General features: G+C 42.9%; 1 protein-coding gene and 2 non-coding genes across 4 annotated transcripts; 1 reads left to right on the forward strand and 2 right to left on the reverse strand.

Moving 5' to 3' along the window:
* Positions 1-40: 40 nt before the first annotated feature.
* On the reverse strand, positions 41-22,221 carry LOC6540645 (bone morphogenetic protein receptor type-1B). Of its 2 annotated transcripts, none has more exons than XM_026978692.1 (3): positions 22,084-22,221; positions 2,382-2,569; positions 41-2,320 (listed from the first exon to the last, which is right to left on the reverse strand). In XM_026978692.1, the coding sequence occupies exons 1-3, from the start codon at positions 22,181-22,183 to the stop codon at positions 1,013-1,015; spliced, it is 1,596 nt and encodes a 531-aa protein (XP_026834493.1). In that variant the 5' UTR covers positions 22,184-22,221; the 3' UTR covers positions 41-1,012. The 2 variants fall into 2 exon arrangements, with proteins under 2 accessions (XP_026834493.1, XP_015015103.1); XM_015159617.2 differs by lacking the exon at positions 22,084-22,221 and adding an exon at positions 17,057-18,141.
* Positions 21,431-21,502, forward strand: Trnad-guc. Its single transcript has one exon. It is a non-coding gene; the product is annotated as a tRNA-Asp (tRNA).
* Trnad-guc lies at positions 21,806-21,877 on the reverse strand. Its single transcript has one exon. It is a non-coding gene; the product is annotated as a tRNA-Asp (tRNA).
* Positions 22,222-24,053: the final 1,832 nt, after the last annotated feature.

The following is a 24,053-nucleotide window of genomic DNA, read 5'->3' on the forward strand; positions in this document are numbered from 1 at the left end:
TAATGAAACAGAAAAAAAAACTGAAAGAAACATATCCATCTAGTTCATATAGTTTACTTTTTGCTCTTACAGGCTAGTCGTCTAACTCTAGCTTAAACAAGGTTACATGATAAGAACGATAAGATATAAGTTAAACGGTTACAGTTAAAGATACATATATAGTATTTACAGAATCGCTTATAACGATAATATATAATATATATACTATATATCTGTATGGTTAGCGGCCTATAAACATCTTTGCTATTTACACAAAACAAAAACCGACACAAGTGCACTTCTCGAGATACCAAACTGCCAGTTCTATATATCTCTGTATATATATATTTATATATATAAGGTGCTACTTAAAGGGGAGGAAGGGAGTCGGGCTTCTGTCTGTTGGCTCCTGTCTTTACACTCTGTCTTAAGGCAACTAATTCCGTGGATTTTACAAAAGGCAGCATTTACTTGCACAAAGTCTGCAAAGTATTCTCTTAAACACTAGATACAAACAAAACACACGAAAATATGTTCTATGTTGAGGCTAAAGCCTCGGTGGTCAGAAAATAGGCTTCTTAACTCGTTTAGTTAAAGCGTACAAAAGCTGGCACAAAAATTAAAGTATGTTACATATAAATTTCGATTCTTTCAATTGATTTTTGTTCTCATACTTATGTACATCATGAATAGGTGGCCAAATATATAGGCCAAATACATACTCCCTATATTTCTCAAATAGTTAAAGCATTTTTCTAACCAAAGATTTTGCAAGGGGCCTTAGTAACTAGCTCCTGTCAACTTAAATCTAGCGTCTAGCTTACAATCAGTGCGACGATTAAAGTAACCGTAGAATAGGCACCTCTGAAGGATCCTCTGCTTTGCTCCGCCCAAGTACAGGCAACTTATGATTAGAACCTAACTAGGAAATTCCGGACAAAAGGTCGGAACTACGCATCCAACAGGAGTTGAACGAAAACAGAAAACTAAATGCAACTTAGGTCAAACCTAAAACGAGTCTACAAACAGCTGCTTAGACAATCTTAATGGGCACATCGATTAGGCAGTCTGTTTCCAGACGCCCTAGCGTCTTCTTCACGCGCAGGGCAGTCAGCCGGACGGTGGGATTCGGGTGCCAGCACTCCTGCATGATCTTGGATACGGTGGCGAGTACATCATCCTCCTGCCAGCGCAGTGGTATCGGCGGCCGGAAGCCCTTTACGCACACAACAGCATGCATGTCCTCGAACGTTGGATCCGAGGGCACCACATCGTGGTAGGGCAGGGCGTAGTCCTCGCAGGTAGTTGTCTTGGTTCCCGATATGGGTGTGTAGCAGCGGCGGGCGATCTCCCACAGAACGAGACCCACTGAATACATATCCGCCCGCTTGAATTCCTCAAACTGCTTGGGATCCAGCTGCTGACTCAATACTTCTGGAGCCATGTAGCGCCGTGTGCCGACACGCGGATTCTGGGCAATGTGGATGACATCCAGTTCCGAGTTGTACTTCACCGCCAGCCCAAAGTCAGCAATAGCGCACTGCCCATTCCGCTTGACCAGTATATTCTTGCTCTTGATATCGCGATGAGCGATAGCCGGTTTGCCAGGGGTTCCGAAAATCTCGTCGTGCAGGTGGGCTAATCCGGAGGCCAGCGAGAACGCTAGCAGCTGCAGCTTCTGGGGATTGATCACCGAAATTGAAAGGTAATCATGCAGGCTACCCATCTCGTGGTAGTCGGTGATCAGCAACATCTGCGTCCAGCTACCATTACCCTTAATGTCGGCGGCAATGAAGCCCAGGATGTTGGCGTGTCGCATCAGCACTGTCTGATAGATTTCAGTCTCGCGGAACCAAGAAGCCTCTTCGGTCGTAATAAAGGTCTTGACGGCTACCCGCTCATCGCGCCACTTGGCTAGCCAGACCTCGCCATATCGTCCCTTGCCCACCAGTCGCACCATCTGAATCTGCTTGGCAATGGTTCTCTGCACCAGCAGTGGCAATCCCGATCCGGAGCCCGAACTCTGCTCGACCAGTTGAGACAATGGTGACAGCTGCGAGTTGCACATGGAGTTGATGAGACGTGGTTGCTTGCGCAGCTTCTCGCGCCGCTTGTAGGTGAGGCATAAGCTGGCCAGGATCAGCATAAACACGGACATGGAGATGATGATAGAGGCGTAGACGGCTACCGTGTGCAGGGACTCGGTGCTCACGGGCAAATCCGGCGCTGGTGTGGTCAGCCTGGGTGTGTAGGGGGGGTACAGGTCGCGGTTGCAGAAGTCCTCTTTGTCGCAGCAGTCAATGTTCTTGCCATGCAGGTGAGGTCCAGCGCCTACTTTGCACTGTAACAATGATATTTTGATTAGCTAATGATTTACTAATTGATTTCAGCGGGGAACTCACCATCAAAAAGCCACCGTTGTCTTCCGGAGGCATGCATCCATAGGTCCGCTCCTCCTCGTACATCCCAGTCGCCTCATCGTAAGTCTGCTGAACGGCGCTGAAGCAACTGCCACCGGGTCTTGTCTCGCAGGTTCCATTGCTCACGTTGTCTGGACAGCTGCCCTCGCAGTAGCAGGTCACGATGCGGGCTGTAATGGCACATAATAATTAATATAGCTTTCATTGATGATCTACAAATGAAGAGTCTGGTAAGAATCAAATTAACTTATCAACATCCCTAATTTTACGACTCCTGCGCACTTTTTTCTGCTTCAAAAGGGGATTGACCGTAACTCCTAAGCTGATCCCTACGACGTGTCCTATTGAAATCCGGTCATACTAATTATAAGTCTGTAGCAATAGTACACTTAAATTTGACGAGCGGGCTGTTCTTATTCCCGCCTTTAAACCAATCAGCCACAATCGTTCATTGGGATTAGGTATATAAGTGAACTGCTAACAATGTAGTGCTACTTTTTAACATTAATTATAATCTCCTTAATCCTGATCATAAATGTGATAACTGCAGATAAGGAAAAGAAGAAGTCTTAAACAGGTTTATTAACGTTTTATTACAACGGCTTGAGTACTTTTTATTTACGTGCTAAGCTCCCTTACTCTGGCTTTTAGAGCACCAAGCCCTGTAATACAACATAATGGAGTACAAAGTACTCCCCAAAATCAATCTAATGACTTGGCTATCCTGGCTCGGCGACTATAAGCACCGGCAAAAAGCAAAACCGCAACTGTAGCATTAAAATGCGTTTGAGCATGAAGAGTGGGCCGTGGCTGCCAGTAGCAAGTAGCAAGTAGCAAGCTGCAAGTTGCAAGTTGCAAGTAGCTAACGGTAACTCGGGCAATTGATTCAGGTCGCTGGCAAATCTGCAACTAATTACAAGCTTGTTGCTGTTTCTGCTCGCTAGCTGCCTTCTCCACAGCCACTTGACCAAGCCATTAGCACACGAGGAGCGCGGAGCAGACAGCACCAGTTGGAGCTGGAGCTCAGCCGTTATGGAGTGGGCGTTGTGGCCATTGGGCGCTATTTTTACGGCCATTTGCCGCCTGCGACAGCCATCGGGAAAGGCATTAAGTGCGTTTTTCCTCGGCGGAGATGAGGGGTAGACAGCCGTTAGATGAATGAGTTACGGTCGAGTGGGTGGCTTTCCCATGGATCGTCGGATGGTTGGAGTGCCCGACCTGCTCAATACAGTTTCGCATTTAATTGCATTCAGCCGCTTGCAGTGAGTTCATTCATAAAAACGCCTTTAATGCCAAAGCGAATGCGCCATATTTTTTACGGTTCGTGGCTGGCACAAGGTGATTTGTTTACTCCCAGACTGTGCGAAAGGTATTTAGCATATTTTTAGACATTTTTATTGATCATTTATAAGTCGTAAAGCCCGAAACGGATGTGTGTCATGCTGGATCTGCTGGATGCATTCGCATATATATCGCATATCTAGTAGATCGCTCCGCACTTTTGCTGACTAGCTGTTGGTGGGGATTGTTTGCCGATTCTCATTATTGTTTATTGGCGTTCGCAGTTCTGGAAAAACAAAACTCTCGGATTCCATTCGCTTATTTACGCTCAAACGAGCTCGTTACAAGACCCCGGCCATCCATCAAAGCCACAACATTCACACGAAAAACGAGATCGCAGATCGCAGTTAAGAGCTATTAATGGTAATGCCTAAAAATGCTCTGAAAGATACAATTCCGTTGATTAACGATCCGAATTCCTAGCGTAGTTTTTTTTTGTCGGCAGAGCCATATCCGAGCAGGTCGCGTGTTGCCAAGGCTGCAGCAAAAAATGCAAGTGACACATGCATACCATTCACAGTGCGCAGTTTCAGTTGCAGATACAAATACAAATACTAAGGAGCAAGACGCTAACAAATCCACAAATTGGCGGATGTTGTCTGCATTTGGGCACGCCCCTTGCCACGGCGAGATAATAATTTAATTACAATTTAATAGCCAGCGACAGCTGCTGTTTGGCCGCTGTCGCCACGCGTTTCCCTCGCGGTTTTTATCGCGCCAATTGTATCTGGTGCCGTTTGGCATGTAAAACGTGCAAATGCAGATACATACCCACCCAATTGTTTTGGGTTTCATTGAAAACTAGCTGTGTTTCAGCTAGCCAAGTTTTATTTGCTGCCAACTTTTATCCGCAAATACCTGTTGCTTCTCATCTCTTTCAGCAAAGCAAAGAAAACAAATCACAGAGAACTGAGAACTGAGAACGATGACCACGTAGCACGGTAGCCTTTTGCGGTGCAGACAAATTATGAATTTCTTACCAGACCAGACCGACCAACAAAAAACAAAAAAGAAAACGACCAACCAAATTATGAAACGAACCGCGGACAACCAAGTGGCATCCGCCGTGTAGAAAGGGGAATGAAAGGGGTTTGGAGGAAGAAGACGTCGCGCTTCGAAACCAAATTGTTGCCTCTTTCGGTTAGCTGTTCAGCTTCAGTTTTGGCCCGGGGGGCAAGGCGATGTGGCGGCTCCAAGTTGGCGCCAAGTGCACGCGCTTGCCACTCGGAAAAAAACCCAAAAAGTGAAGAAAACCAAAAAAAAGAAAAAAAAAACAGATCAGAAGAAACCAAACTGAATCTGGCCGGCAGGCCCAGAACAAAGCAATCTCCAGGTTGGCCTTGTGCGCGAGTTTGTTTGCTAGCTGGTTGCAATAAACAACCATTTTTATGTGAAACTCTTCAAACACGAAAGGGAAGTCACGGGAACAGAGGCCCTATATGGCCGGCATTCAAACGCACAAAGATGCAGCCTCGTAAAATAATATTTCCAATAATAAACGGTTGGCAGGCAAAAAAATCACAACTGATTCCAATCATAATTGACATTATTCCAAACATGTCTCTGCAGATATTTCTTTTCATATTTTAAGAGTGGAATTAAACCAAAAACAGTCTGTAAGTTAAGTATACAATTATGAAAAGCAAAGTAAATACGATACAAAAATATTATAAATAAAACAGTTTACAGTTTAGCTAACTAGTTAGCTTGTGTTCTTGGCTTGCATAAAACCGAAACCGAAGAGGAAGGGATGGGAGCTCAAGCTGAAGGCTATAGCTTTCCACTTGGCCCTTGTGGGTGGAGCAAGCCCATCGAATACATATTTTTAGCCCGGCCAGCCATTTGATGCGATGTTTGCGGCACGATCTCGACAGGGAGGCGGCAGGCGGCCCACGCCCACAGCCCACAGCCCGCAACTCACGGCTCTCGGAGATTGGAGATCGGATCATCATGGTGACTCTGGGACTATGATGATGCTAGAGGCCTGGGAGGGTGGGAAACCAGCACCGGGAAAACTAAAACTGCACCCATGTCGGAGGAGCGTTGGCAGCGGAAATCGTTAGCTGAATCATGCCATAAAATATTCCCCATATGCCACCGACAGTGCGTTGCAAAACTATAAACCCATCTCAATTGACAGACCTTTGAACACAGTCACCGCTGATTGTTCTCTATTTGGTATTTGATTGTACCATTACTTTTGCTACCCACTGTTTCTGGCTAGAAAGCAGCAGTCCAAAGTCGAGAGTCTAATTAAAATTGCGAGCCATATAAAGTAATTACGGGTCAATGTTAATCTGCTCTCCGAATTGGGCATTACGTTCGGAAAAGGAGTCACAATAAAATAAAGTCACAAAAGTCACAATAAATAGGAGTCACAATAAATAAAATAAAATTAAAGAGGCTTTGATTGCCACAATTATTTTTAAATGGCCTTTGTATTAATCTGCAAGCATTAAACACTTTTAAAAAGGTAAAGAACTAACTTATCAAATAAGGTCAGTTAAGGTAAATTATAGTCGTTATCGAAGTGGGCTAGTTGTAGATAAGGCTAATCTAATTCAATTAGTTCGACGTTCAGTACTGAAGCAAGTTTTTACATAGCGCAATTAGCGAGAAGGCAATGCTAAAATTAGGAATTAGAAAATTCGAAGTGTGATCATATAAACCTTACTGAACGTCCTGTTACACAAATGTTTTCCCAAGATGTTCAAGTGTGCGAATAAAAACAAGAAGTACCCGCAGTCATGTGATCGAGAAATATACACAAGTCTATCTACTACTCGTAGTACTCACAGCAGAGCAACGCACACCTGGCGCTGGAGCTGGAGTGAGCTCATCAATGGGATGGAATAGAATGGCTCATGCATCATCAGCTCCCTAATTCTAGTCCAAACAAAAGCAGCAGTAACTGCAATACCAACAAACAGAAAGAGCCTGTGACGTCTGAAGAGGTGCTTAGCCGGGACACGAACCTCGCGGGGATTGAACAACGACAGCATAATACTCTTCCTAACTTTCATTTTCATCTTAAGTTTTTTATTTATAATATTTCGAGTGGTGGGGCACAAAATAGAATGCATTTTCATGTTTCTTGTTTTTTTTTAATTGACTGGGCATTTTCCAGTCACCTGTTAAATACCAAATTCCACTTGTGGCATTCATTTGTGCTTTTCTGCACGTTTTCCTCCGTTAATTTTTTATTTTTTTTTTTTTTTGTTTGGGTGGCCTGCGGACTGTGGGCGTCTGTTTTCATTTCCATGGCTGGTTGTTGCTGCGCTACACATTTTTATATAATAATGTTAAGTTTTATTGTTCAACGTAGGCAGCGCGGCATGTTGTATTCCCCGGTATTTATTATACAAATTTCGAGAAAAGTGGGCGGCATTTTCCATAATTTCTGTCGTTGCTAATGAATTGGCTGGCTGGCATTTGATTTTCCTATCTGATCCACAGTCTCCTGCCAAACGGTGGATTTATTTATATTGGCAGATTTATTCGCCCGGTCCTCTGAGACTTCTACTTGTGACTTGCTGACGTCGTTGGCTTGGCTTTCTATCTTTTTATCCAACCAACTGATGCTTGTTTGTTTGCCTCGCGATACGAATCGGTCTGCTTTGCTTTGGTTTACTTGGCTATAATTCTTTTGGGGGCAATTTAAATTTAGTTGCCGCAATTGTTTGTGAGGTTGCCAAATTTTATCAAGGCATTTGCGTATTTAAGTCTGTTTTCGTTTGAGTAAATGGCGCACGGAACTTTCCCTTGCGACGTACTGAATGAATTGGCATTAGATTAGACATTAAACGACATTCCCAGCTAGATATCCAGCAAGATAAGAGTGATCTGTGTAATTAGCTTCTGAGAACTGGTTCTCTGTGGGTCGCTGGTACAGTGAACTCTCGGTAGCATCCGACACCCCTGTTAACGCACTGTTGCGTCACTGTAGCTCAACATCGAGCGACTACAAAGTCGCCATTGTGCGTTTTGCTTTGCATAAATGCATTTTACAAGCGTTTAATTGACTTTCAAAACGTGTCACAGGCAATACAAACATGTTTTTGCTGTTAGCCAGCAGCTGTAAGCTGTAAGCTGTAAGCTGTAAGCGGCATGAATGGCCAACTGGCTTGGGCTTTGGCTTTGGCTTTTGCCTTCCGATAAATCAGCCAAGCAACCAGTTATTTCCCATGCCGAGTTTGCACAGATCCCAAAAGATCGTGGGCGTTAGAGCGAACCTGCCAAGTGCCTCAGGCGGCTGGGCTCTTAATCAAAAGGCTGTCAAAATTCTTAATAAAACGCGCTGCAGTGCCGCGAAATATTTGCAAGTGTCTCTACGTCGCATGCGTTTTAATTAAGTGTCGCATATTTTTAATTAAATCACAAACGCCCAGGCGACGCGACTTCTAGGCGATAAAAGCCGCGTGGGCTCTGGAGGGAATCCAAAAGGGAGGAGTGCGATTTGAATCGAGCAAATGGGACAGTTGGCACAACAAAATGCTAAACAAATGTCTGTCTAGTTTTGAGGCTTTTTCTTTCACATTTTGATGCGTGGGCAGCCGGATGCTGTGGATGCTGTGGTGCTGTGGTGCTGCCCCAGCTTCTGTGGAGAGGGAAGTCCCACCGACTACAGAAGACACCTACACTCCATTCCGAGTTGCTGAATAGATCGGCTTCGAACGCCCTTTGCATAATCTGCATAAATCGTATCTCAATCTACATTAGCCTCAAATTGAATTGGCATTAGACAGAGAAAGACAGAGGGAGGGCACACAGCTCAAGACATCCGGGTCTATGTAGCATATCTTATATACCATATGTATGTACAAATGTGCGATTATATACCAGTTTGGTGGACATGTGATCGAGCGAGGAAACTGCTTGAAATGCAAAGCATAGAGTGCTGCATAAATTAGCCGCGTTTCGAGAGAAGATAACAACGACAGCGAAACAGTTAAGAAAACAAATGCCAATGGGCTGAAGTACTATGCATTTACAAACTAGTTGTAACAGCGGAATTAGCTCAGCAGTATCTCGAATTTATCAGATTGCCCTAACTGGCTGCTCGACCATTAGTAATTACTTATATCTCCACAGCATCTGCGTTATTACCGGCTATTTACCAACCGCGAAATCAATAACCAACAGTAGCCCACATGGATTGAAAATTTTCGCCTGCGGGTTAGCTTCCTTCAATGGCTACTGGAATGATTATGGCTGATGATGTTGCAACATTGGCAATGAAGTCATCATTATCTATTGGCTTGGGGTTAGCTGTTAGCTTCTATTGTGGCGCGCATGTGGGCAATAAATAAAATATTCGAGTACACAAAGAGAAAAAAATGAAGGAAAATGATTGCCCGCCTGGCTTTTGGTCAAGCGATTGCTAAATAAATCAAGCATACGCCCCGTAAATCAATAGCAATTAATTGTTTTCTTCCCATTTCGCTTTGCATACGCCCTCCAATGAACAATGACTTATAGATTGCCAATGGCCCGGGCCCACATAGCCGTTTTGTATGGATATTAAGATACAATCGTTTGCAATAGCGTTTGAAATACATAGTGAACGATGAAAGTTTATGAGCTTAATTAGGGTTTTATTGTTAGCGAAAGAAATGGTATACTCGTACATAAATAAAGCTGGGGGTTGTTTAAAGCGTTAATTGAAAGAGTCAAGAGTCATCCAAAAAGTTGTGTGACTGCAAAAAACTGTTAGGTATTTATCAAGCTAATAAGTTTAGCCAACAAAACCCCAACTAGTTTTTGCGGATTTGTCATGCGGAATGTGATTCAAGCTTTAAGCTCACGTTAATTCCGAGAAATCAAATTACTATCATTCAAATCAGTTTCGTTAGAAATAGGAATTTATGCCCCAGGTGTGAGCATCATGGCCAGAAATTGAGGTTCCCCAAAATCCTTGTGGGAATTATGTATATCCAGAGTTCTGAACAAACCCAGAAATGGGATACAAAGCTAAAGAAATAAATTAATCATCGGTGGAAAGGGAGAGGCTGTGCGGCGAGGGAGCGAAAAGACTTTAACCCAAAGTTGAAGTCAAAACAAAATCGTTTGTTTTCCTAACAAAAACTAAAAAAAAAACCAAATAAATAAAAAGAATGATGGCGAAGGTAAACGGGTTTATGGCGGTGGTTGCCAAGCCTCTGTGGTTGTTGCCGTTGTTGTTTGCACACTCCACGCTTGGGCATGACAACTTTTAAACGATTTTTCCTTATAAACGGCCATAATTAATGCCTGTGTTGCCTATTTATATTGAGTTTTTGGTGTGTTTCTATTTGGTATTTGTCTTCTCGGAGTCGCGTGGAAATTGTGAATGAAACGCTAACTGGAAAGCACAATAATCGCCGAACAAACATCACTTCCAATGAGCAGATGGTCGCTCATGGTCGCCAATGGTCAGATTTGTGGCTGACACAATTTGGCATATGGACTATCCCCAATCTGCCCTCTCCTTCACTCGGGCAATTAAAAACAATTGCAGCATTCATACATCTGCGATAGTGCATAATTTTCGTATATTTTTATCCGACATTTTCCTCTGCATACGGCAGCCGAATCAACACAATCAGCTTTAATTAGAGTGCCCGCGGGCGGACCGCGCTGATTTGGCTTAATGATTTTTAATTGCAGGCGCAAATTATTAAAAAACATTCGTAAAAAAGCACATGTGCATATACAAATGTGAAAAATTGCAACAGCTGTGGACCACCCAGGCGAAGGCGTTTAAAAACGCGCAGGAATCGCCAGCGACTCGCGCGAAACTACTAAAGGTGAGTAATCGAAATGTTTTCAGGTTTCTTTAAATATATTACTTATCCACATTTTATTTTCTATATTCCAGACTTTTCACATTCCTGCTGATTTGACACTTACCTGAAATGAGAGGAAATGAAAACAAAGTTAGCAATTTAATGTAATCAATGTATGGGCAAATTAAAATCATCATCTGTCCACATAAAAATCTTATCGGGCAGCCACAAATATATATTTCTATATATAAGACTAAATTTGCATAATTCAATGGCAGCGGCAGCTGATAATTTTTATTGCGATTTTATCAAGAAATCGAAATGAGCAAGCCAAATCGGAGGATCAACGACATTAATATTGATATTGGGGCGATGATTGCCAATCATCATCGCCGCAAGATCGAAATTGTAATTGGATTCGAATGCAAATCAGGAGGAGGCGTTAGCCAAAAGTCACTCAAGCTGAAATCAAGATGATCAGATGATCAGATGATTTGCTCCACAGTAGCGAAATGGAGGAGCATTCTTTTTTCGCTGACTCGTTGCCTTGGCTGGGTCAAAATTAAAATAAAAACAACAGAGCGGCTAATTAGTCGTCGTCGCTTTGAATGTTTCGCTTCTTTTTGTTTCTAAATCGAAATTTATGCGCCTGCCAGACGAAATACCAAATGCTATTTGGCTAGAAATAAACTTGTACGCAGACATTGTATATATAGTATATATGGCTATAGCTTGGCGGCACAAAAATAAAGTCAAGCTGTCTGCGCATTTGTCGTCTGCGATTTGTTGGCAACATTTAACGTGCGACGACTCCTTCTCAGAAAATGATTATACGAGTATATTGCCAAGGAAACAAGGAAACAAGCCAACGCCCGGACAGCGACTCAGAACTCAGAATTAATACTTAAGTGGGTGCACAGTCGAAATTGTTCTCCGAAAAGCCAGATTTACAACTGTCAGAGATACCAAGAAGCCACAGCGGATGTCCAGTGCAGCAGGGATCGTTGATGAATCACCCAGTGGCGCCCGAACAGGGACTTTGCATACGAGATTTAGGAGCATGTGGGTGGGCCAGCCAACAAGCTATGCAAGTCGCGTCAAAATGTCAATTCGATTTATGGCCACAGCCCACTTTGCATACAAAAAGAGATCCAAAAGCAATTCCAAAACGAACCGCCAGCAACATGTTGTTGCTGCTACAAGCGAAGCAATTGCTACTGCAGCAGCAACATGTTGCTCCTCGCCTTTTTGCTTTGGGCCAGACTGTTTGACTGCTGGCCATTATTGTTACGCTTTTTTGGTCACCTGATGATGAATCAAACATTGGCGACCGGCCACCACTCGCTGCCTTTTAAGGCTGCCCGGCGACAGCATGACGTGTGCAGGCTTTTAATAGACAGGAAAGCATATATATAAATCGCAGCCAGCAGACTAACAGACACCGAAAATATGCAAATTTCGGATTTCGCATTTCAGATAGAAAAATAAACTCGAACGTATCTATAGCAGTATTATTTTATATGATATGCACATATGGCCAAATGAGCAATACGTGCCAATGTGCGTTGTCATCGACTCTCGACTTGCGACTCTCGATTCTCATTGTGCGGCTAACAAAAGTTGTTGCCGTTGTGTTTGCAGTCTAATAAACATGCCGCCGCGCTGTCTGTGCGACACACTTACCAACCAACAACAAAACTTGGTGAGTGGGTCCAATAAAAGTTAGAATATGCCCACTAACAAAGCGAGTATACCAAAAAAGCACATTTCTGGCCCGTAGCAGCACCGAAAAGCTGCCAAACTTGGCAGGGAACTGTTAATTCTTCCAGGATTAGCAAGTTTTAAGCTCCGAAGAATGTGGAACAATGGCCATGCAAAGCTAAGATCATAAATTTTAAAGAGAGGGGTTGGAAGGAACTGATATGATGTTAATCCCGCGTAAGTCAAACAGCTACAGCAAACTCATAAAATTACGGTGACATTTATAGCTGGAGGTGCTGCGTACAGCAGAGTTCAAAAAAATAGTCGATGTAATGAGTTAATAGAACTACTATCCATGCCCAAATTGTATATATGTATATTCCTGCCATTTATCATCCATGTTTTCCCAACTCAAAAGTATTTTCTTCAATTATAGCGAAACCCAACTCTGATGATAATTTTGAGCACAACTGTGAGTCCGTACACAACAAAAATCATCATAAAGCTGAGCCCCCTCGCGGACCCGAGATAATCGTTTCGAGCATTTAACGCATTTGTTGGGGTAAAAAACAAAAACGAAAATCAACCCGAGAACGGCACACAGTCCACTCAAATTTCACTTCATTTATCACGAAATCCATCATCAGCCAACGGCCATCAGCAGCAGTTAGCAAAGGAGCTGGAAAGTCTGAAAGATGAAGGAGAGCCAAGTTACTTGCATTTATTTGATTTTGATTAATCGTCAACGAAATTAAGCGGAATTTCTGGATGAGGCGGTAGTTTCATTTTGGGCCGGCAGGAAGCCGCATTTACATATGCCCGAGCTGCATGTGTGCGAGTACGTGTATCTGGCAGATACATATCACTGCACTTGCCCAGCCCCACAGCGAATTCCATGCCAATGTTTTGACAAACAGCAGCAGCTGCCGCCTACTCAGCATTCAGCATATCCGCGTCTTTCCCGTGCAGCGCGCAGATGCGCAGTGGCTGCAGTGCATAACTCGGATGGATGGATGGATGGAGCACCAGGACGGACGCGTCATTTTCACGCGCCCTGTGAGCTGCACACACATGTGTGCTCCACACGCTGGCGACAGATCGCATCGGGTGATCCAGAAAACAGGATATGCGCACGCTGCACTCGGAGAACCGCAGCAGAACAGCAAACAGGCAAGACGTGGCTGAACAAACATATCTCAGTCGAAAATAGTGTGGTTTGATTAAGAGTTAGTGGAATAATCTGTAGTTGATCACGGGACGACGGCTCGAAAGGAAGTGCTATAGTAAATAACAATAACAAATAATAACAATATACAGTTCAATCTGAGACATTTAAGTGAAATGCTTATTTATATTTATAAAGCATATACCCTAGTTACAATGTGCTATTACCTTATGCAATTTTCTCGGAACGAATCGCACAATTTACGCCGCCCTCTTCTCATATAAAAATCCCTCAATAAAGAGAGAGAGAGTACAGCCACGTTAGTCATTGTCACTGGGCCGAGTAAATCAGGTTTTATTTGCATTCCCTGCCATTTTCAATTCCGAGAATAATTCGTTAATCTTTAATCTGATAAGCGCATCGCAATGGACAGCCTTCAATTGTGAATATTGTATTCAAATTGAAGATCATGAGTGAAGTCAATGCCAGAGTAATCGCTGATTTAAAACGAATCCACGTAGCCGAGAGATATGGCCATATTAGTATGTCGCCTTACTTTTTCCGTCTGAAGACGCGACGGATGTCTAGCCGGTGACTTTCTGCTGATCGGTCAGAACGCATCGCTCGGAAGGCCCAACAAATCAATGACCCCCTTCTTTGCGTGTGCTTTTCGGCCGGGGGAAAATCGACAGGTTGGCATTTAAACTTAATTTAAATAAATGCAATTTCGCCGAGGAAATGTGCGAAAAGTGCTGGTAGCAGCAAATAAACATAAGAAAGATGTATGTTCGACATGGCGATGTAGTTTATGGTTGCAATGCATTTTTTCCTAGCATGTATCACAAATCTTTGAAAAGACCTTTCGGTTATGCGCAGTGGCGACTAAAAACGCTAGGAAAACGCACTCGAAATACAGCCACACGCTCGTCGTAAAGAGAATCGTGCGCCTAGGTACTTGAAGTCTATACTATGTATTTATTTTGTTTTTGAGTTGCTTTGCGCTTATTATTATTATTATAACTATTTTTGTTTGTTTACGCGAACGGGCGGCGGACGACAATATTGATAAGATTAGCTCGGGTACTCGGAAACCACCAAACCTAGACCCTAAACACAGCCGCCTGTCGGTCATATACCTGGGAATTAGTATTTACTGCCCCCCAAAACCCACACTTGTGCGCTCTTATCAGCGTACGTCGTTCCATATCAGCCAGAAAGCACAATTTGTTGGCTAGGTGATTCCACGAAACATTTAGAGTACGTCGATTCCATCGCAATAGTACCCTGCCATATAGATTCATGACAGCTCTGCACTTGTTATGATCGAAGTGGAACCGAAACTGGGTCTCCATCGGGGCCATCGGAGCTTACTATTTCAATCAAACGCCGACTTTCCTTCAAAGGTTTTTCGGGGAAATCAACTCGATTGCCAGATTTTCCGATTTCGGTCGTGGGTGTGCCCGGTCTCTTTGTCTTTCGGACTGCTACAATGCCCACATCAAAAGGTGTTTTTCGTATTTGCTGCGCTTTCGAGGGATTTTATCTGCTGTCTGTTGTTTGGCATTTGGTGCGATTTGTCATGGCCGCAACCGACTGACCAGGAGGACCAGGAACGACCAAGGGGACGGGAGCCACCCGTGGCGAATTTATTATTAAGAGACCAAGGCCGAGAATGCCAACTGCACAAAGCAAATCAAATACAAAGCTGAGAGATTTGCACCTGGACGGATGCACAGACGATTGGCAGGCCAACCAAAACCTAAATCAGCAGTGGTCGCTGGCATAAACTATTGTTTATACTACCAAACTATTAAGTTTTACTAATAAAATATGTAGACATATGTAAGCATTCATGGCCACTTATAAAGTAATAATACTAAAATCTTCAACTGCACTTGATTGCAATGCATAGTAATAACTAATGGCTTATAATATTATATTATTTTATTAAATCCATAAGTGAGACTGATTGCTTTAAATTGCCTGCATTTATGGCTTAGATGTCTGGTACAATCCGAAGCTAATAACTACCCAAGATATCCGAGCGTACACTAAACTTGAATGTTATCAGAGTGATTAAAAGATCAAGCAATGCGTTGTTCCAAGAGGATGAAAAGGGATTATATCAGTGTGTATCCAACACGCGCGGTCGTAAAACTCAGTTGGCTGTCTAGGCCCAAATCAAATGCTCAGATGCATATCAAAATAATCTAAGCAAATGAAATGACAACAAAGTTGGGCACACAAAAAGACATAAAATATGTGCGTACAACACCCCAGAAAAGGAGTTGGAGAAAGGGGCACCCATAAAATTGACAGCTGATCTTTTTCTCTCCCTTTTTATTTCGATTTATTTTTTGGTTTTTTCTTCTTCTGTTTTTTTGGTTTTTGGGTATCCACTCTTTCAGCAAGGGGTGCCCGGATTGTAGTTCCCTGTTGCTCTTCGCATTATTTGTTCGTTTTCCATCTTTCAGAGCGGCTCGGTTCTACCTGCTCAGGGTCATAAAAAATTAAGAAAAACATGCACAACTCCAGAAAGGAGCGGAGGAGAAACGTCGCATATTTTAAGCCGCTGGAATCGGAATCTCCTTGGGCTGGTCAGGAGCGCCGAGATCCCAGACACACTTGGCATAGAACCAGAGTTAAACAACAAAACGCAATTAGAAACGAATTTCAATTGAATTCGGTAGGGGCAAGGGAGGGGACGGGAACGTGGACGGGGAGAGCATAGGAAAACCAACAGGATATGCCCACAGATTTGTAATATGAGCGCTGAATACTTATGAGACCATGATCATGCCGCTGATAATGGCACTGCTATTTAGATGGCCATGTCCGCCGATCCACTGGCCGATAAGCGACAGGTCTGAGCCGCGGTGAAAGCTTGGGCAAATCTCCCAGAGTATCGCAAGTAAGACCATAAATGCTCAAAGAGCCAATTCCCAGGTTAAATGGCAGTAAAGGAACCCAATCGAATTGTAAGTACTCCTCTTTTACGAGCAAATAATTAAATAAAAACCACTTTTATTGTGAAAAACTGGTAAGATCACTGGTTTAATGTTGGTAGTTTTTACAGCTCAGAAAATCATGATAAGGCACAAATCTGGTTTGCTATTTATTTAATAGTGTCTGCTAAAAGCCCTTTTCGTATGTTTTTTATAGCTACTTATTGTGGTATTACACCGTTAAAAAACAGCACACAAAACTGGTTTAAATATTACAATCATTATTATGATTATACAATTATCATGTCTAAAAATACTTTTATTAACACAAAGGAAATGGCCCTCACACTTTTATCAGCTTTGTGATTTTATCTATCCGCAATACTTATCGTTGTCATACTAACAAGTTGTGATAATAAATATTAAAAAATGTTGTTTGCTTTATCAAAATTATGTTTTCTACTTTGCAGTTGTATATAGAATAAGAAAAGAGATTGTCACTTGGATATTTATAGTACAATTCGGAAATCTATCTAAGGAATAATGTTTAACGAACTAAGAGCTTGAGAAGAAGAGGTAATCATTCAATTTTCTACATTACCCCTTTTTCTAAAGTCCCAAGACAAAGCGATTGAAGTTAACAAACTAATATACCCCAATAGAATGCTGGACAATTGTTTTCCCCCGTTTTCAAGGTGCACGAGAGAGAAAAAGGCAGAGAAATGTTATATTAATATTTACCATGAGCCTTCTTCTTTCTGGATTTCGGCGCCATGTCTGATGGCTACAACAATAACAGCAACAACAGCAACAACAACAACGACGTGGGCCAAAGGCTGATGATTTTTATACGGCGGCGGCTGCAATGCAACTTAGTTGTTGTTGCCCCAACCGATCGGTTCTTGGTTGTTGTTTTTGTTGGCCTTCCTCTCTATATAGAGAGGGTATCGGGATCCCGGGTGTTTTGGGGCCAGTTCCCCCTTCGATAACCCCGCGTTGCCACGTTTATTTTTTCCGGGCTGTGCAGCAAAACAATAAACGCGAGGCAGCAGCAGCAGCAACAAGAGCAAAACAAAAGCACCAGGAGAACTGGATTCGTTGTATCTCGTCGAGTCTTTGCGTTGTTATGGAGTCGCGGTCGCAGTCGCAGTCGAAGTTGGAGCTGGAGCTGGTGCTGGAGTTGGGGTTGAGGTTGCCGTTGGACTCCTCAAGACTTGGGTTTGTTTATAGGCAGGCGGCGGCGGTCAAGCCGGCGACACCACGGAGCCCGCGAAGAGCAGAAGATGCGGAGCAGGCGGAAGATGAGCGAAATTATGGGTTTCGCCAAAAACTTGATCCTGCTGGTGGGGCTGCTGCTCTGTGCCGATGTGCTTTTGCTTTTGCTTTGGCTTTGAGTTGGTGTGAGCGCGTGATCACGTTGATTATAATTATATACGAAAGGTGGCAATACAAATCAGGTGAAACTCAATCCGCATTTGACGCATATCCTGTGTGTTTCTGGTTGTTTTTCCCGTGTTTACACTATTTTCATTATTCACACTGGCACTTGTTTAAGCATAGAAATATTTGTGCAATTTTCTATTTAAATCATTAACTACAGATTGCCTTTGCTGCACATTTATTATTGGTTTTATTGTTAGTTAACAATATTTCTGCTTAGGCACAGGTATTTGGTTGAAACTCGAAAATATTTCACGCGTAAACAAAATCGACGATTCTTTGGATTGTATCTGAAAATGTGGTTTCTTTTCCAATCCCGTGGATACGTCACGACTCGCGGAGAACGTATCGACGAATGTGCAACAGTTGGAATCGCCGCTGCTGGTAGACCCGAAAAAGAGAGCAAAGAGAGTGCGCTGCTCTCGCAGAGAAAGGAAAAACATGAGAGCGTGGCGGAAAACGCGAGAGTGCGCTGCTGGCAGGCGTTTAAAATCGCGCCACTCACACAGTTGCTAGCGTTTAAAAACGCGCGTAAGGTAAAGATACTCTGTCTTCTGGGCTCTCTCCCTTTGCATTTGTTCTTGTTTCGCCAGCTCTCACTTGAATTTCAAGTTTTTTTCGTACAAAGGTGTGTGCGTGTGTATCTTGATCTTTGAGTTAGCATCGCAGTGCCGTAGTTGTTGTTGTTCGTGCTCGTATTTCTTGAGCTGCTTATTATAACTGACATATCTAGATGTGGAATACGTGCATATGGTGGGGAGGTATGGGGAGAATCGGAATAGCCTGCATAATTGCAGGGCCCTTTTGCATGCACACTATGTGCAAGAAAATAACAGTTTTGGTCGAATTTGTAAGCGACCAAACGTGTGATTAGCAGCAACACCATTGCCAACTAATAGAACTCCGCCTCCTGTTCTCCCGAGCGCATCCATAAGATAGAATCCCACAGCCACCATCACCGCAATTGCATCCCCAAGATATCAGTTTTCCAGGCTCTGCAGACTCATTAGCCGCACAGTAGTCGCTGCTAATTATGGCCTAGACTCTGAGGCTTACCATTCTTCTACCTGTGGAAATCAGAAGCGCTTAGCACTTCGGGCTTCTTCAGGTAACTCCTGGCATTAAAAACGCATTTGAACCTGCGGACGACCTCTGTGATCCGCGCATAACTTGCTCATTTTGTTTATTGCTAGCGATAACACCCGCCAGAATCTATGCCCCCCGAACCTAAACCTCCACCTTGGCCACATCTTTCTAATTTCACACAAAAAATATATAACCAAGTCTCAGCCATCACTACAAAAAATATGTATATACATGAATACAATTTTATTATTATGGCAAGAATATTTTATGTGTATACCGACAAATTGGGCTTTTATAAAAGTAATTTATAACCAAATATAAAGAGTTTTCTTAATATAAGTCGCACGTAATTTGACATTAACTAAAGTTTTTCTTCGTGCATTTCCACTTGAGTTCCAGTGGTGATCTTTCGTTTATTATCGCGCTCGCGGCCATAATTCATTTCGATCTGGTTCGGGGTCTGCTCTGCTTTTGTCTAGTCAAAATCTCTGGATGATGCCCCCAGCTCCAGTTCCAGCTGCAGCTCCCTAAATGCCCGGATTGTGGATGTGGCTGCTGCTGCTGCTGGTGGTGCCTCCGAGGTGTGATTTCTCAAGTGTAGGAGTCATGCGGTGCACAGCCAGACGCTGAGAGGTTGCACCAGAGAAAGAGAATCGAGGGACAGAGAAGGAGACACAGAGGGACTTGGATCCAATCGGCCAGAGGGCAACTGTTCGTGTACCCCTTTCGAGAGGAGCCAAGAAATAAAGTTGGATCTGGGGATGCGATCAATTGAGTGTAATGGGTAGCAGCATACCATTTATATTTAGCTCGTCAGAGGAATTAAAAGGACTTAATATGCCATTTGTTATCTTATCATTGCTTTCAAAGGGGCTCTTTAAGCAAAATTTATTTAGTTTTGTTTTTATCTTTTAAGTCAATATTTTTTTAAATATAGAAAGTGATTGAACCGATAAGGTAATATTTCGCAATGATATAAACTTTTGATCATAAACCTTATTATTACTGAGGCGATTATAAATCTAATTACTCTTTTAGACAGACTTTTAAAACTCTGTTAAAAAGCAAGATTTTATCATTTACTGGTCCGCTACGCTTGAGAAATTGACAGTTTTGCAGTTAAGTAGAATGTGCAGATGGCATGACTTGTGGATAGCAATTGATTAGAAGCTGAATTCTGAAAGTATCTCTAGCGCGAAATTTTCGAACGATCCGTGCTAATTCTCACAATAGGAGATCGCGAGTATTCGCTGCATTGTCCAATTAGCACCTGTGCTAAAAAAAAGCCTGTAGATTTGTTCGTTCCATTAACACTGCAATGTGCTCTCGAAATTGTTTGCTCTTTCGTTTGAGTGGAAAGGCGGGGTCTAAAGGTTGATTCTAACCATACATACATATTTACTTTGAATTTTAGACAATAGAAAATCCATGCTGGATTTTCGAGTATTTCGTGTGAAAAACGCTATAGGGCGGGGGAACACTATTCCATCCATACAATAAACACAAAACGGGGCCGACACTCCCAGGGAAAAGGCCAGACAAACTGGCGGGCCAAATGTATCTGTGTCTGTAACGAATCCGACAGTATCTCTGGAAATATTGTTAGAACTGAGCATTAGATACACAAAGCTGCAGAGAGGTGAACCCCGGGTCACTGCAACATGGCCAACAGATGTGCGCAACAGGCTCCCAATCAACGAAATCACCAAAAATCAGACAAAAGACGAAGGTCTCGGGAAAGGTCCAAGATGTCACTTGGAGTGTGGCTGGACCCTAAATCAAAGTCAGGCATTGCTACCCGATTGTTCTGCGTCTTTTCTGTTTTCCTCCTTTAGTCTTTTGGTCGGTAGCACTGTCCAGCATCCCATGGATACCAGTCTGTGTATCTGTATCTCTGCAGCATGGAAATTTTCGAATTGTACCAAAAATTTGTGTCAACGTGGGCGACACTTTATTGTGTGCCCGTGTTGTTGGGTGTGTGTAAAAATAAACCAAAGACATTTCATGTTGTCAGCAACATATGGAAAAATGCTTGGAATTCGTTCCGTTCCTGCACACTTTTGCAATGAATTAAATCTGATAGATACACACATGAAAACCCGAAAAGCAGATCACCCTGGCAGCTCTGCATTAACACCACTAAATCTCCACTTCGTCAAAAAACTGAAGTGCAATTACCCAGGCACCAACTCATATTCGATTCTATCTCAGGCTCCTTCCTTTCGTTCTGCTGCACTTCACGGTCCCAAGGTGAGGTGTTAAAGTTTTATGGAATTTCAACAACGATAAATTATAATTACACGCTGGGCATAAATCTACCCACACAATCACAGTGCTATAAAGCACACAGATACTCCTCTGCCACATTGCGAGTGCAGGCGCGTCAAACATAATTTGTAAAAACATTAAGTATTCCCCCCATTAACACCTTTCGAGGGTGACTGCAGCCGATCCCCCCCATAATATATGTATTCCCAAACAGAACTTAATGCCAAACGAACTGCCAAAGGAGGAAAGGTCTTCCACAGATGGAACCCAGCTGAAGTCTAACGAGAATCGTATGCCGCATTTGGCGAGCGTCGTTCACCGTCCTCGATAGTATAGTGGTTAGTATCCCCGCCTGTCACGCGGGAGACCGGGGTTCAATTCCCCGTCGGGGAGATGCGAGAGCATTCTTTTTTCAGTATCTTTTTTTTATTTAAAGTTAATAACAATTAAAATAAATCTTAGAAGTTCGTTAGCGTGTATGTTGGAGTTTTTAGTGATCTGTTTCAAACACATTTGCAATTGCTAGATTATTTTAAAAAGATCTATTGGTTTGCTTACGAAACAAAATGCTTCTGCGCTATCAGAATAAAATTTAAAATGTGTGCATAGGCAATTAATAAATATACCATTTCTTTAGGTAATTATGAAAAACAACATAAAATAGGTATATAAACAGAAAAAAAATGCTTTACACATCTCCCCGACGGGGAATTGAACCCCGGTCTCCCGCGTGACAGGCGGGGATACTAACCACTATACTATCGAGGATGTTGAACAGAACCCGCCAAATTCAAAATATTGCCTAGCTGTTGATCTATACAGCAGGGTGTACTGATCAAAAGTTATTAATATAACCAACAAATAAAAAATATTTTTAAGATAAGATATGCCATCCTATGCTGATTTATCACACAATAAACTGTATAGAAACGTGTGCTGGTTGTTGACCAATTAAAAAAAGTGGGTACGCTCACCATTTTTCATGGCCTTGCTTTTCTCGTTGTCGGCATCCTCGTATCCCTCAGATCCTGGTACAGATCCCATTTCCATGCCACTTAAAGCGGCAGCGGCCATAGCTTCGACGTCTGGCTGAACATTCGCACTGAATTCACCTACGGGGCAAACAGAAAAACGGGCAATACGAAATTTAAGTAAATTGAAAAACTGTGTAACTAATTTGTAAACAAAAAGGGAGAGCGGGTGGGAGTCTTGGCACTTGAGTTGCTCTTCTGTGGCGCCAGGCAAATGTCAATTAATAATTTAACAACAACAATTGCGCGTTTGTCGGGCGCCTGAAATACGAGATCTTAATTGAAAATAGAAACAGAGAAGGGGGCATTGAAGAGGAAAGGGGAGCAGTACCAGCGGAGAATGGGCAACTTCAACTCTCTTCCTGCTGAAAGCGGATGAGCGTGGGCCAAGTAGACAGCTAAACGTGTGTCATAAACTTGGTCAAAAGGCCGCAATATTTAGTGCCTCTACGCAGACGGCTGCGCTCAGAACCAGTTGCCAAGTAGTCAGAGAGGCATCTTTAAGATACTGTTTGACAGCTTGCCGAGATTACGTCTAGTTCTGTCGTCTGCACGCCACAGACTTGGAGGATGACGTTCCTCGACGGCTCAAAGCCCACGCAATAAGCGCGACTGGAAAACCAAGAAAGCCCCCCTCCAGGACTAGGTGCAAGAAGCCCACTGGGCAACTTTCAGAGGAAATCAGCGGAAGCGACTCAGACGCCATCTCTGCGGAAGGGGTTAGGCCTCCTCGAGGTGTTTTTGTTTTGTGTGCTGTATCCATGTTTCTCCACACTCACTTTGCCAAAATTAATGAGCGAACTTCATCGTAATTTGATAAACAGAAAAAGTGATTGGCGCTCAGTGGGGGCTTATCAAAACATTAGTTATTATTTATGATGCGTCTCATTTCGAGAGCTGCTATATAATACGTGCGCCACTCGACGGGCAATTGAAATCGGGCGCATGTTGGGTGGGCGAGGAAAGTCGCGATTTTAATCCGAATCTGTCAAAACGCGATACGATGAATTATGTGAGTGCAGGTCCGATAAGAGGCTGCCATTCATGCAGATACGGCAGGAAATGCGGAGAGCGAGCCAAGGATTATCTTAATTACAACCGTAGAAAGTCGTAAATTAATGGAACTCAATAAAAATTTAACGTAACATGAATGGCGTTCATTATGGTAAACTTTTATGCACAACAATACAAATATTATTATTTTAATGATTAAGTACACATACTGGCAGCAGGGTGTGTGATATCGAAGGTTTTTGTTTTATTTCTTTCAGTATTGCAAGCATTGAATGTGTATATAACATTTCTCATTTCAAAGATCCTTGCTACTTTATGACACTATACTCTTTTTAGCTTAACGATATTTCCCAGTGCAAGCACGAAGTAAAAATAAGTCAAAATTGATAAAAGCCCATGTCTGTGGCTCGACTATCGCTAATTGATTGAGTGCCTTGCACTTGTCGACTCGAAACCGGCAGACCAAACTACGTAATTCCCCCGACGCGTCTAATATTTTCGCCACATTGGTGGTTGTGTTGTGCCTTACACTCTTTGGCAGTTACATAAGCCATCTATCAAAGATTGCAAATTGCTGGGTGGAAAAGTCGCGGCTCTTGTGTTGGACACATTTCCAAGAACCCAAAAGCAAAACAAAACATAAACGTGACAATCCATGTGGGTGCAGTGCAGCCAAAGAATTGCGAGCAGGGGAACTGATTTCGTATGGGCAGAACATGGACAACAACCACACCCCAGGCACAAATTGGAGCACGTGCAAATTGCCTATCAATCAATATGCATACGGGTAGGACAATGTACTACGATGATATAGTTCGCATCGCTTCAAAAGATACGCAATTACGTAGAAATAAAAGCAAATGCCGACAGCATGGCAAATATATTCAATGGCTCCCAGC

The sequence above is a fragment of the Drosophila erecta genome, unplaced genomic scaffold (assembly GCF_003286155.1).
Source record: "Drosophila erecta strain 14021-0224.00,06,07 unplaced genomic scaffold, DereRS2 tig00000055-arrow-pilon, whole genome shotgun sequence".
Classification (NCBI taxonomy): domain Eukaryota; kingdom Metazoa; phylum Arthropoda; class Insecta; order Diptera; family Drosophilidae; genus Drosophila; species Drosophila erecta.